This window comes from Sturnira hondurensis, unplaced genomic scaffold, assembly GCF_014824575.4.
Source record: "Sturnira hondurensis isolate 20B ecotype Veracruz unplaced genomic scaffold, ASM1482457v3 Scaffold0008761, whole genome shotgun sequence".
Lineage (NCBI taxonomy): Eukaryota > Metazoa > Chordata > Mammalia > Chiroptera > Phyllostomidae > Sturnira > Sturnira hondurensis.
The window spans coordinates 1,490,007-1,503,775 of record NW_028081392.1 but is presented as its reverse complement, the minus strand read 5'-3'; the positions used below and the strand labels follow the sequence as shown (position 1 = coordinate 1,503,775).

At 47.5% G+C, this 13,769-nt stretch overlaps 1 protein-coding gene across 3 annotated transcripts in view; it reads left to right on the top strand.

Moving 5' to 3' along the window:
* Positions 1-1,240: 1,240 nt before the first annotated feature.
* PSAP (prosaposin) overlaps positions 1,241-13,769 on the top strand; it is a 30,726-nt gene continuing 18,197 nt past the window's right edge. For 2 of the 3 annotated variants that reach the window (XM_037055828.1, XM_037055827.1), the window contains exon 1: positions 1,241-1,356. In XM_037055828.1, the coding sequence (XP_036911723.1) occupies positions 1,317-1,356 (40 nt within the window). In that variant the 5' untranslated portion in view covers positions 1,241-1,316. The remainder of the gene's footprint in view (positions 1,357-13,769) is intronic. The other variant, XM_037055829.1, reaches the window with a different exon arrangement.

Here is a 13,769-nt window from a genome sequence, read left to right as displayed (position 1 = left end):
TCCCCTGTATTTATCTGGCTGTCGGGTGGTCTGCGTCAGGATTCAGAAAACCTACAGATGGGGCAGCCATGCAGTCTCCATCTGGCGATTGAGGCCAGGCAGTGAGGTATCTAGTCTAGACTAAACCTGGTCCCAACTTTGCTCTGTCCTTTCATATCGCCCACTGTGGTGCGTATGTACTTCCCCATCCAGGCCCCCAGTGGGAACTAAAAGCCGCAACGTGGGGGTGGTGGGGGAAGAGGAGAGCCAGAGGCTCTGAGACCTGTCAGTGAACTGTTCCTAAGAGAGGTTACAGATTGTAGGAGTGGATGGAATCCTGGGGTTTGCCCTGAACACACCAGTGGTGACCCTGATAAATGTCTTTCCCCCTCTAGGCATGTTTCCTCTTTGGCACATGATGGAATGGGACTAACTGACCTTTAAGGGTTTGCCCTATTGTGCGGTATTTTCCTTCTTTCCTTCCCTGGGGCTGGTAGGTACTTGTCCCTGGGGGTGGGGGTGGAGGGCTGGACAGGGTGGGGCCTCTTTCTTTCTCACCAAGGCCCCTGGCCAAGTTTTAGCAGAGTTCTCAACTTCAGACTTCACTTCGTATTCCCTTCTCTAATGGCTGAGGCACTTACTATTCTCCATGTTACTCTTCAATCCCTTTCTTCCACGCCCTCCAAGTCCACGGACAGACCGTGGTAGGACCCTAGGATGGAGTGTATTTAATATCGAAAAGCCTGTCTGGGAGTCACGGAGAAGAAAAGTGATTATAAATGTGTAATATTAAGAGGAAACACAGGGCCCAGGATGAAGCTACCCGCTGGCCCCACCAGGTGTATACTACAAACGTCATCTAGGAGACAGTGTGGCTTGAGTGGTGAGTTTGAATTCCAACTCTGATCACTCCAAGTCGGTTAACCTTTTTGAGTATGGATTATCGTCTATAAAAGGGCATCAATAATAGAAAATGGTGACCCCTAAGAAAAATGAGAGACCAAAAAGATATTTTATATATAATTCCAAACGTTGATTTATTCAATCATTAGCTTCCCTTCCGACTGCCTCTGTCTCACCTTCCACCACTCGTTCTCCCCACCCGTGCCCCTCCCCCCGCCTGTCCGGGTCCCCCAGCTTCGCCCCGCCTCCTCCTTTGCCTCGCGCAGGCGCTCTGGGCGGCGCTGAGTCAGGCTGCGGGACTCCGACCGGGCAGGTCTGGGTGGAGCTTGCGCCTGCGCAGTAGGCCGCTTCGGGGCGTGGGGGGGCGGTGCAGGTTTATATCTGCGAAGGATCAGCTGACCCTCTGCATTGCAGGCTTCGGGTCCGGCAGCGCCATGTACTCGTTCTTCGTCCTTGCCAGCCTCCTGGGCGCGGGTAAGCCTTGGGATCCGAAGCCTGGGGAGGGCGTCTCCCGCAGAACGCGGTCCGCGCGTCCCGGAGCGGGCCGTACCGGGCCTCGCCCCTTCGCTCCCCTTTGGGATTGGCGAGGGGCGCGCACTGCGCAGGCGTGTGCTAAGGCCTGTACCTGTTCCGCGGCGAAGGGACTGCGGCACTTGCCTGGGTGACAGGCGGAGAAGCCCCCGGGGCGGCCGCTTGGGATCTGGGGTGTCGGGGTGGGGCAGGCGGCCTCTCCCTTAGGGCTCGAGTTGCGGCCTTCCCCCCAGCCTGCCCTTCCAGCTCTGGGGGTGAGCCTGTAGGGTGATCCCTGCAGCAGCTGCGCTTTGCTGGGCTCACGTGATTGAGACGGAATAGAGCCCCATCCAGCTGGACACACTTTGGCCCTTGGCCCCAGTTTCCCCAGTTTAAGTATTGAGGTTGCAGGGAGCATAAAAGTACACTATAAGATCACTCTTGATGTTTATCTTGGCATATATATGTACTCTGGATCCTACATCTTGAAGAAGATACGGGGTTTTGCGATCCTGATAGTTTTGCAGTGGAGCCCTCATTTCACCTACTTTAAAATATCTTTGCATAGCCATTGGCCGGTTTTAGCAGTGGCCTACATTTGGGGAAAGTGTAAGTATGTAAGACGTAGCTGTGCATAAGAGTGTTCTTACACCTATTTATTGCCCTGAAATAGTACTGGTTGTAAAAATCACCACAGGCTAGGAAGGCAACGCGGAGGAAACAGCCGCATTGCCTGTCTTCCTGGGGTTAGAAGGGGCCCTGTGCCCTCCCCACGTCGCCGCCACCTTCCTTTTCCCCTAATTCTTGCCTTCACACCTTAAGCGCATGTAAATCGTTGAGGTGAAGGGAAAGGAGTGAGGTTTAGTACTTAATCAAGTTCTGTAGTTTGATAGTCACGAGCCAGAGTTTAATGTAAGTGCAGAGAGGATCCCAGCTTTGGGTGTTGTCAGATAGCTGCCCACTGAGGGAAATAAACCTAATCTTCATGGCCCACCTCAGCTTCAGTTCATTAACTATAGTTTAGGGGCGAATCCCATCTGCATTTTAATAAACAGTGACAAAATGGGTGAGAGTTGATGAAAGAACAAAGAAATAAGAAGATACTTATAGACGAAATAGGTTTAAGATGTTTTTCCTCATGTTTGCCTTCAGCAACTCTAAAGAATGTGTCTTAACCTTAAACTAAGCTCTTAAACGTGTTTTACTTTAGACTATGAAAGGTGATCTGCTTATAAGGAAAGATTTTTGGTTTTATAGTCACTGAAGAAAATTTATTTCTTGCTGGGGTTGATAACTGCTTTTTATTCCATGGTCGGTGCAATAAACTAATGCTAGTCCCTAAATTTTCTGTACTGATTGAGAACAATTGAGGACATTTTTTTCCCCAGTATCAAATGATTGTTCTTAGGCAGTGAGTCACTCCCCACAAGACCTTTAGAATTGTCCCAGCTAGTGTGGCTCATCGAATTGAGTGCCTGCCTGTGAACCTGAAAAGTTGCCAGTTTGATCCCCAGTGAGGGCACAGGCCTGGGTTGCAGGCCAGGTCCCTGGTGCGGGGCCTGCGAGAGGCAACCCATCGATGTATCTTTTGTGGGTCGAGTGTTTCCCTTTCTCCCTCTCTTCCCCTCTCTCTAGAAATAAATACAATCTTTTAAACAAAAGATTCCTCAAATCACTTGCCCTCAAATCATCCTAAATGGACCTAATTGATTCTTTGGAAATGTAGAATCCTTCTCTGGTATGTACAGGAAGATGATTTACTGGAGTATTAAGGAAGCCAGGAGGCCCGCTTCCTTGAACACTTGGGGAAATGGGACTGTGTTATAATTGCCATGTTCTAACCTTGCTGCCAGGCCTTTAGGGTTATGCCAAGGTCATGCTGATAACAGTGTATAGATGCTGACTTACCTTGACAGCTCTGGCCCCTCTGTGACTTTTAGGACATGTTATTTCTAAAATTTTTGATAACATCAGTGTTAATGAAGGTACGTTGTGGCTGCAGCGATCATCTGCTCCCAGGAGGTGCTTGGAACTTGCCCTTCCAGCACGGCACTGCCGTACAGCACATTGTCACTCCGAATGTGCAGAAGCTTTATGGTTTGTGTTTTAATGATGTCCTCATGGTAGAGACACTTGCTTTCTGCCTCTCCAGTTGTCCCTGCCTTTTCTCTACCTCAGAAAGAAAGGGAAGTGATGGCGTGCTTGGAGAGTAGCTAACCTCACTTCTTTGTGAGGAATGAAGACACTGAGTCCCCCAAATCATAGGCCCTTTATTGGAGAAGTTGGCGTCAGAACCCAGGACTGTGCTTGCTCTTTCCATAGCCTTCCAGCAACACCGACTTTCTGTAACTTTTTTACAGACTTACTGAGTTGTAGCCTATCTACAGGAAACATGCACATTTGAGGTCCGACTTGGTGAGTTATGCAGGGTGAACGTACGCACCGTGAGCAGCCCCCAGGGCTGAGGAAAAGAGCCTTGGCAGCGTCCAGAGTCCCCTCTGCTTTTCCATTCACTGCCCTGCTTCACTTGCCCCAAAGGGAACAACTGTTTGCGTTAGTTTAGCACCAGAGGTGTAAAGACGTAACTGTGGTTTTTGAACTTTTATAAAGGAATCATACGTTGTGTATAAAGCGTGTGTGTGGTGGCACGTGTTCCTGTTACTCATGTGTGGCCAGCACAGGCAGGGAGGCCCTCCAGGGGTGCTAGAATGTTATGTACAAATATATATTCATTTGATGGCTGTGCTCCTTATGATGCAAGTCAGGAATTTATGTCATAGTTTGCTGACTATCAACAGAGTTCTGTTTCTCACCTGCCAGGAGTTTTGGATGAATTCCCTGTTTATCTGTTTTCAGTCAATAATCATCAGTGTTAGTCTGAAAATCATGTAATTTATGAAGGGTTTATTTGTTTTAACCAATTAAGGATTTGGTAAGTGCTTTACATTTGGCCGGTTGTATCTAGTACTTCCTATGAGAGTTGAAGGGTGTGGGAGAATTGAGTGGTCTGGATTTTTCTAGATTGACGAAGGAGAACTTGAACTTAATTGAAACTGGAATGGCCAGGCTGGCACTTGACAATGGGAAAGAGTAAGGGTGGACAGGGTGGTGTTGGCCGGGGAAACTGTCTAATAAGGCGTGGGAAGCTCTCAGGGCCAACACCAGGCCACTTGGTGCCGAGGTTTTGGAGGCAGCCTTCCCCCACGGGCGCCCCGGCAGACGGGTGCCAGGCTCCAAGCCTTGCTCTGGGTCCTCTTCAGTCCTGCCAGCGCCACAGGGAAGTTCTAGATTCCTGTAAATCAGCAGAAGAGAATGCTAATTATATTGCCTGTTGTTTATTTTTATTTTTTAACCATTTTAAAACAATGATAAATATAGTGATTAGGATAAAAGATTTTGGCTGCTGCAGACGTTCTTGCAAAACCAGAAAGGCCGGCATTCTTGCTGCCTGTCACCTACCAGCCCCAGTCAGCAGACATGGGGATCGATCTCTGTGGGAGCTTTACTTAGATTGCTGGGGATCTGAGAAGAGGTGGCTTTGCACCCTAACAGACTGTCTTCAATCCCATTTTAAAGTGGCCCTTTTTATAGGGAGAAGAAAAATGGAGGTAAGGGGTTTGGAATTCAGGGGAAAGTTAATTGGATTAAAAAAAACTGCAGCATTCTCCCCTTGGGCGGTGGTCATCTCCCCCTGGGGGGATGATGGCTCAGATACCATGGGGAAGGCTTGCAGTCCTCCTGAGGCACAAAGGTGGAACTCTTTGTGGTCTCCTGGAGTCAGGGCGGGTCCTACCTTCCGTACCTGGGACAATAGCCTTTACATGCATTGATTACTGAGCTTATTAGCTATTACCTGAAACTAAAAATTTTCCAACATTTGAGCCCCCCATTGTGAACTGCTTTACTTTTCACTCCATGAAGTTCCAGGAAATAACCTGAATTATGCCTTGCATAATGGCCTGTGTGCACTGAAAAACAATCTATCCAAATTTCATGTTTCTGGTGGAATTTGTAATGGGACTGAGGTGGTGGTGTGGAATGGTCTGTCACGTTGCTGACAGCAGCTGTGTAGCTTTGGACATGTCACTGAACCTGCTTCCCCATCTGTAAAGTGGGGTTAGTAATCATTTCTGTTTAATTGGGTTGCAGCAAGTATGCCAGGGCCTATGTGCAACAAGTACTGTAAGGTTTGCTGCTACACTGGGAACAGAAACCATCTTGTGTCTGTCCATGGCCTAGTCCCACCAGCACAGCCACCCTTCTCTGCCCTTGACTTTGTAATGTCTCCTGGGGTCTTCCATTTCAAAGATGTTGTAAGTTTAATAAAACAAAATTAAATTGACTTACAAATATGTGTACTGAACGTAATTCCTGGGCTGGAAAACAAACCAGGCTAGGTGGTCACCTGCAGATAGCGGGGAGGCGGGAGTCTGCCCTCCAGGCAGCCAAACTCAGTTTCTACCAGAGCAGCCCAGCAGATGGGGCGGGTGCCTGGTGACCTGAATTCTCAGATTGGAGGCCTCGCGTTACTGCCGGTGGTCCCTAGGGTAGTCTGTTCAGCCACTCCCTGCTCTCCATGGATGACGCCTCCTAGGCTTGGTGTTTATCATTCTCCTGCAGATCTTTATACTTTCATAGATACAATGTAACCTTCAACAGTGTATGTAGCATTGCTTTGGATATTTAAAACATTTCATAAATATTGTATCTGTTCTCAGGTTAGTGTTTTTTTTCTTGAGGTTCATCTGTGTTGATAGTATGTAGCTCTGTTTCATTTTTCACTATAGTACAGTATTCCATGTATATCATACTCACTCTCCATTCCGTGATAAGGTGTTTGGATTTTTACCATTTGTTTTGTTTTCCTGTTACAAACTGCTGCCATAAATAGTCTCGTGCACATGAGTAGACATTTCTTTAGAGGATATACCTAGGGGTAGAATTACTGACTTGTGAAGTGTGCATATTTCACCTTAACTAGAAATTGCCGAATTACTCTCTAAAGTGATTCCCACAGAATATGCATTTTTTACTTGAATTATTAACATTTGGTGTCAAACTTTAAATTTTGTTAGTTTGATAAGAGTAAAATGGTAAGTGGTTTTCATTTACATTTCTCTCTTTTTATTTATTTATTTATTATTTTTTTATTTAACTTTTGTTCAAGTAGTTTTCTTTCTTGTATTCCCAGCCCTGCCCCCCCCCCCCCCGTGCTACATTTCTCTTTTTGTTTATACTTAGAGGTATTTCATGCTGACCCAGGTAGATCTATAGTACCTTTTTAAAAAACTTCAAATTTTGGAATAATTTTAGATGTACTGAAAAGTTGCAAAGCTAGTGAAGTGAGTTCCTATACACCCTTCACCTAATTTCCCTACTGTTCGCACCTTATATGGCTGCTGTGCGTTGGTCAGAAGAATTAGCATCAGGGCACTGTCAACGAGACTGCAAGCTGTATTTGGATTTTATCAGTTTTCCCACTAATTTTATGTTTTTGTTCCAGGATCCAGTCTAGATCACCCCATTGCACTTACTGTCACGTCTTCTTATCGCCTCTTGTCATCTCTCAGCTCTTTACAAAAATAAATAGCTGCAGTGTATTTCACTGTGTGGATTTGTCAGTCTAGCCCCGTGGTTGGATGCCTGTGTTTCAGAAAAAGTGAGGTGAATTCTGATGACACTTCTAAATCTAAGAATTGAATTCTGGCCGTATTTGGGTAGAAACTGCTTTTGGAAAGAAGTCATTGACATTAGTGAGAACTTCATAAATGAGATTGAAGAAAATGCTATAGAAAGTTCTTCTGGCCAGTCCTAATGATGTCACTTTTTACAGTAAAAAAATTCTTCAGCAGCTGTGGTGGCACACTGTCCCGTGCATATAGGGTCACGTGGCTTCCTGTCTCCCTAGTTATGAACTTGACGTGTGTCCTGCAAGGTCACACGTCGTCTGGCTCTCAGCCGCCTCTTAGAGCGCTCTTCTCCTTTTCCTCCCATGAGGCCAGGGCCGCTGACCAGCCCCTCGGGCCTTACTGTTCCTCGGAACCTTGCATTTTGTGTTCTGCCCGACTGAGACGACCCGTGTGGTTTACTTCCCTCCGTTCAGGCCTCTGCTCAGATGTTGCCTTATCAGAATCCCCACTGCTCTCTGAGATGGCCTTGCCTCCCTCTCCTACTCCCTAGTCCCTGCCCTAGTCCTAGCTTTGCTCTTTGGCCTTGCTTCATTTTCCCCCAAAGCACTTGCAGCCACCTGGCCCCGTGCGGTATCTGCATTTGCCGTCTTGGTCCCTGGCAGTGTCTGCAGCACGTACAGCAGTGCCCGGCCCACTGAGGGCTCAGCGTGACCGAGTGGTGGCTTCACCTCAGGCCGTGCTGGTGGGTTGGTGTGCACGACACTTAAATGTTAATGGTGCCACATCTCTTCATGATTAGGTAAAGCATTTAATTTTATTTACTGACATGAATTTTAAGGACTTGTATTTAGGAGTTCACAAATCAAAGTTGACTTTGGGCTCAAGTAAAGCGTCGACCTTTGTAATTGTTCATGTCCAGGTTAGAGGGACTCCCCGGCCCTCATGGGGGAGGATTTTATGTGGGTGGGAGGGCACAGGAGTGGAACATGACCTTGACAGATGCCTTGGCTTTGATTTGAGGTAAATCTGAAAAGGGAACCAGCTGTAAAATGAGGAAGCTCTTTCCCCTCCTTTTTGTGCTAGAAGTGGGTTGTTCGTAAATGTTTTAATTCCGTGGTTCTCAGGTGTTTCCTTCTGGGGATCCCTACATACCCACAAGTTACCGGGGGCTCCCCCTAAGAGCTTTGTTGTTTGTGTGGGCCATGTCTGTCCATACTTAACTACCATCTTACCAATTAAGCTGACAAAATTAAAAAAAAATTCTTTAGAAATAATAAGGAACCTGTAACATTTGATGTGATTTTTATGAAAAGTAATGTTTACCTAAAACACAAACATTTAGAGGGATGATGGGCTTGTTTGACACTGTGCAATCTCGTTAACGCCTGGCGAGACCCTCAGGGCTCCTGCAGTCAGTCCGTGCAGGGTCCCCTGTCCTGCGCCTCAGGAAAAACACCACTGCCCATTTGTGAGAGAATGAGTGAAAAAGGCAACTCAGTTCTTGGTGGTATTATGAGAATTTTGACCTCATGGAACCCCCGAAAGGGCCTTTGGCACCCCAGGGTTCTCTGCACCACACTCAGAACTGCTGCTGTAGCTGATTCGCAGGGACCGCAGGCGTCGCGATACCAGCACTGGGAGGTGATGTCCACCCGGCAAGTGTTCTAAGTGCTTTGCGCTTAATGCCAATTGAGCCCTCCCGAGAGCCCTCTGGAGGTGAGGGCAACCACAGGGCATTCCAGTACCCTGCCCTAATGTATGCTCTGCTGAGTTTTAGATTTTGGCATTTCAAATGAAGGCAGTACTATTAAATGTTAGCTAAAGAAAGTCAAAAGTGACATGTATAATAGACACACATGTATCTGAAACTTGAGTTAATAAGCAGTCACATGGGACAAGTCGAGACACTGAATGTCCTGGTGGGGTTTGCATGACCCCACCAGGAGGGTGTTGGCATATTGGGGTGTTGGTCTTTTTTAGCATATTTTCGTCTCCTGCAAGTGTTGAGAGACCACGCAGCCATTTAGCAGGGATGGGCTAGGGCCCGTGCCAGTTCCGGCTCGCTGCGTGGACTTCGGAGCAGCACCCGGGGCTGGGGCTGGAACCAGGCAGCTGTGCCTCGGACCCCTGCCTGTGCCTGTTCACCTGACTGGACCCTGGTCAGACTGCCAGGGGCTCACTTCTTTCTGGTCCACTTGCAGCATAATCTTATCTAAGGTAATTCAAGTTTACCTCTGCCCATCACCTGGATGGGTTGGCACTTAGGGAGAAGAGCTTTGCTAGCAGGAACTTATGTTGGACTGGAGGACTCTTGAATGAACTAGATAGGAATTTCTCTTCCCCAAATTAATTTTGCTGCATGGCATCACTCTTGTGTTCTTGTCTGTCAGTGTCTCAGTTACTGTATGAGGTCATTTGTCTGGGACTCTGTTGACTTCTCCATGTGGATAGACTTTTTGTCCTAAAATGGTCTGGCTTGTGAGGAAGATTAAAAAGCACGGCAGTAGTGGGAGAGGAGAAGCAGGAAAGAAAGCACCTTTGTCCTAGCAGAAATAACAGCTTATGTGGGTCAGAGGTGATGGGACTTAGCTTAGTGAGCTTGAGGGCTTTATTGCCATGGATTTCTTTTGTGGTAAGAGGAATGTTTGGATCTTTCTCCAGTTCAAGGCAGGCTGCCTCTGAGGGTATGCTGTTCTGAATGACTAAATGGGCATTGTTTTTATTCTCTGCAGAATGTTTTCCAAAAGCAGGATCCTATAAAGACAAGTGCTCTTTCCTGTGGAAGGAACTTGTGACACCAGCTGTGATCAGGGGGTCGCTGTGGCATTATCTCTTGCTCTCAGGGGATCTAAATGCATGAGTTCTAAGAAGTGTCTGGGTGCAAGGTAGCTGCTGCACCTCCTGGGGTTATTCTCTCTTGGTTTCCTAGCAGCCTTCCTGTTGCTATGGCGATACATTACCCAGAGGGCCATCCACTGCCTTTGGAATGTTTGCTGTTTGTTGGTGCTGGGAGGCTGCATTAGTTGCCTAAAATATTGGAAAGGAAAAGCATGTGTTGTATGGCTAAAAAAAGACTGATTGTGTTAAGAAATAGAGCAGAAGGTATACCTCTTAGGAAAGGTCCCCTTCATTGTAAGGTTGCTTTTCAAAGTCTTTGGTAACTACATTGTATACATGGGCTTTTAGTCACACCTTCAATGGAAGTAAGCCGCAGTAAAGACGTGTCATTTGGAGACTCTTCTGGCGAATGAGGTAGATGATTAAGCTGGTATTTAGTTAAGCTTAGGTTTGACTGCAGAAAACAGAGACCTAGAATAGGAGTGGCTTAAATATGACGGAACTCTTCCTGTCTGTCATAGAAAGTTTAGGAGCCAGGCAGGCAGTCCAGGGCTAGTGTGGTGGTTTTGTTCCCAGAAGTACTAGGTGCGTGCTTGAGGTCCACCTCTTCGTGGTCCGCCACGATTGCCAAAGGTCCAGCCATCACAGTTGTCATGGCCTCGGCCAACATCCCATCGGTCAGTACATGGTTTCGTGGCTGGAGCATGCTAGGGAAGAGACTGGGAAGTGTAGTTTGTAACCTTGGCAACCATGTTAGCCCGGAGCTTGTGGTTCCTTTGAAAGGTGTGGAGCGTAGCCCTGGCTGGTGTGGCTCAGTGGATTGAGTGCTAGCCTGTGAACCAAAGGGTTGCCGGTTCAATTCCCAGTCAGGGCATGTGCCTGGGTTGTGGGCATGTGAGAGTCAACCACACACTGATGTTTCTCTCCCTCTCTCCTTTCCCTTCTGTCTAAAAATGAATAAATAAAATCTTTAAAAAAAAGGCATGAAGAATAAAGGGAGCAACTTGTGGTCTCTGCTACATTGTTCCTGAAACAGATGGTAAAGTTTAACTACTCTTTCTGATTTTAAAGGTAAGAAGGGAAAAATCAAATTATGCCAAAGTGTAAAACTTAGAGTGTGCATGCCTGTCCTTGGTCGGCCTCCCCCTCAAGCTCACCCTTAACAGTTACGTACAAGTGACTGAGCTTTGTAGGTGCCCGGCGGTCTCGGTGCTCCTCCCTTTCTCGTTACTCTCCACAGAATTCCCGAGAAGGGGCTCTGTGGTTTTCCATGGTTGTGTGGTCGCCCGGGTCTTGGCTTTAGTGGCCAGCAGAGCAGGGGCTTCATTCAGGCCTGGCCCCCCCCCCCCGCCCCCCCCCCCCCCCCCCCCCCCCCCCCCCCCCGCACTCGGGCAGCAGTTTTGCTGTGGTGTTGCCTCCTCACCCTTCCACTAACGGAGAGGGTTCTGAGGGGGCTCTGTTAAAGGGTGGGTTCCAGAAACAATTTGAACCGCAGCAACTTACTGGGATCAGAGGAAAATCAGCCTGCGGTTCCAGTTTCATAAATCACTGAAAGCCTTGCACCTGTGGCATCACTGGTGCCTCGCTGGACCCTCCCTTTCTTGCTCCGATGGGACTTCCCGCCCCGCCCCTAGGGACGCAGGGCTGACTCCTGGGTCTTGAATTTCGTAACTGACAGCCCCTGAGGTTGTTGGGACGCAGCGTTCTGCATCTTTGTGCTGCCAGTTAATTACTGGATTAAATCTAAACAAATAGAACGGCCCCCTGATTCAGCTGTTTGTGGAGCACCTGTTCTGGGGGAGCTAATGGGTCAGAGAAAGGTCCTGTTGCCACTTCAGATCATGATGACGGTACTACCTGGACTTCTGTGGCGTGGCAGCACCGCACCGTTTAACAAATATTGGTTACTTTTTACACTTCTGGGAGTGAGTACTAGAAATAGGCCCATTTTGCAGATCAGAAGACTGACATCTCAAGGTCACATGACAAAGTGGTGGAGGCAAGATCTGAACCCCTGATGCAATGATTTCAAAGTCAGCCTGGTTGGGGAGTTGAGATACGTGAACCCATTAAAATACCAGCAATGCTGACAAGGGCATAATGGAGGGGGGATGTGTGTCCTGGCACTCGGAAGTGTGTAATTGCCATCTTGGTTGTCACAACAGGCCTGTGATGTCAAGGATTTTATCCTCACTTTACAGAAGAAAAACAAGCTCAGAAGGACCTTGAGTTGTTCAAGGTCTTTTGGCCGGGATGTGGAGCCAGATCACACCTTTTCAGTACACCATTTTGGAAAAGCGTTTAGTTTAGGTGGTGGGAGAACCCTCACTCTAGACTCAAAGTTCAGTCCCCTTTCAGAAAAGCACCTCAAACACACTCGGCTCTGAACTCTGCCCCCGCCCATGCGGCGTTCTGCCTGGAGTCCGGAGCCACTGCGGAGCCCGTGGCTGCAGGGCTGGTGCAGCTGTGGCAGCCACTCTCAGTACAGTAAATTCCACTGTCACCTGTTTTCGATAAGTGACCTCTGTGTGGAAAGGTTTAGAACATACAGGTTTAGACCTGGAGAGGGAAGAGTGAGCAGAACCCACCCATTTCCCAGGGAAGTACAATTGAAGTCTTTTAAATGCCTGTCTTAATAAGCTGAGATTTGCCGGTAGGGTTTTGGGGTCTCTGAAATGCTGAGTTCTCTGGTTTCGGCCTACCAGCGTGTTGTCATTGAGGCTCCAGTGCCAGGCCCTTGCACTCACACGTGCAGTGCTTCCGTTACTCTGGAGTAGGTTTCACGCCTTAATGTGCCACTTTTAATCAGACCTCCAGGGGTCTGGCAGACACTCTAAGAACTTGAGTTCAACATATTCCCTGAGAAAGAAGTTGGTATTTGGGGGTGGAATGTGGGGGGATGAGAGTAGAGATGAAGGCTTTGCTAGGAACAGGTTTTGAGGAATAACTCTCATCAGGAAGTGATTTAGGCTAATTTTTATATATTGGTTATATATTAATACTGAAAATGTCCTTTGCTTCACTGTTATAAGAATTAAGACTTGTAACCCCTAAGAGGTCTTCTGGTCAGAGGCCTTCTCCACTGAGAATTCTTACGCAGAATTCCTCATAGGTTGGGCATTTTTTTTTTTTTTTTGCTTGGTTGCTTCTGCTGTTGAAGAGCTCATCACTTAATGAGGGAAGCTGTTCCCTTTTTATATTTCTGAGGATGTGAAATGTGTTCCTCACCTTAAGCTGTGGTTTGCTCATTTATTGCCCTGGGGTCTGGGGTTTGAGACCACACAGAACAGGTCCGTCCGCTCATGTGATAAGTAGGAGGTGTCCTTTGCCTGTGAAGGTGACTGTGTCTCCAAACATCCTCTCTCCCCGCTAAACACTCTCAGGCTTCTAGGCGACTCAGGGATAGTGTCATGTGTCTCCACCTTCCCGGCCTGCTCTACTTGTCACCATTTCACAGGAAGCAAAGTGAGCAGGTGTGTTCTGCCTTCCCTGTGGCCTGTGCCCTGCCCCCCACTCGTGGTGGCTTGGGCAGCGCAGCTTCTGACCACCACTGCATCCTCGTTGTGTTGGCTCTCCCTGTTTCCTCTTCTCTTGTGGTCTGACAGCGACTTGCAACCTTTTCCATCTCATGGCACTCATAAACTAATTACTAAAAGTTGGCACACCGAAGAACTATTTTTTGCCTGTGTGACCAAACAATAGATATGATATTGATTGATCTGCAGAAAAAAATAATAGTAGTAATTACCAACCCTCTTTGCTTCTAAAGTGATTTGAAAAAAAAATCAGATGCCTGTACTTGTATATAAGTATTTCTGTACCAAGAATTAACCAATCAGATGCAACCTCATTTTGCTACATGACCAATACAGTTCAACTCTATTTATAGTTATGGTTCAAGACAGGGCA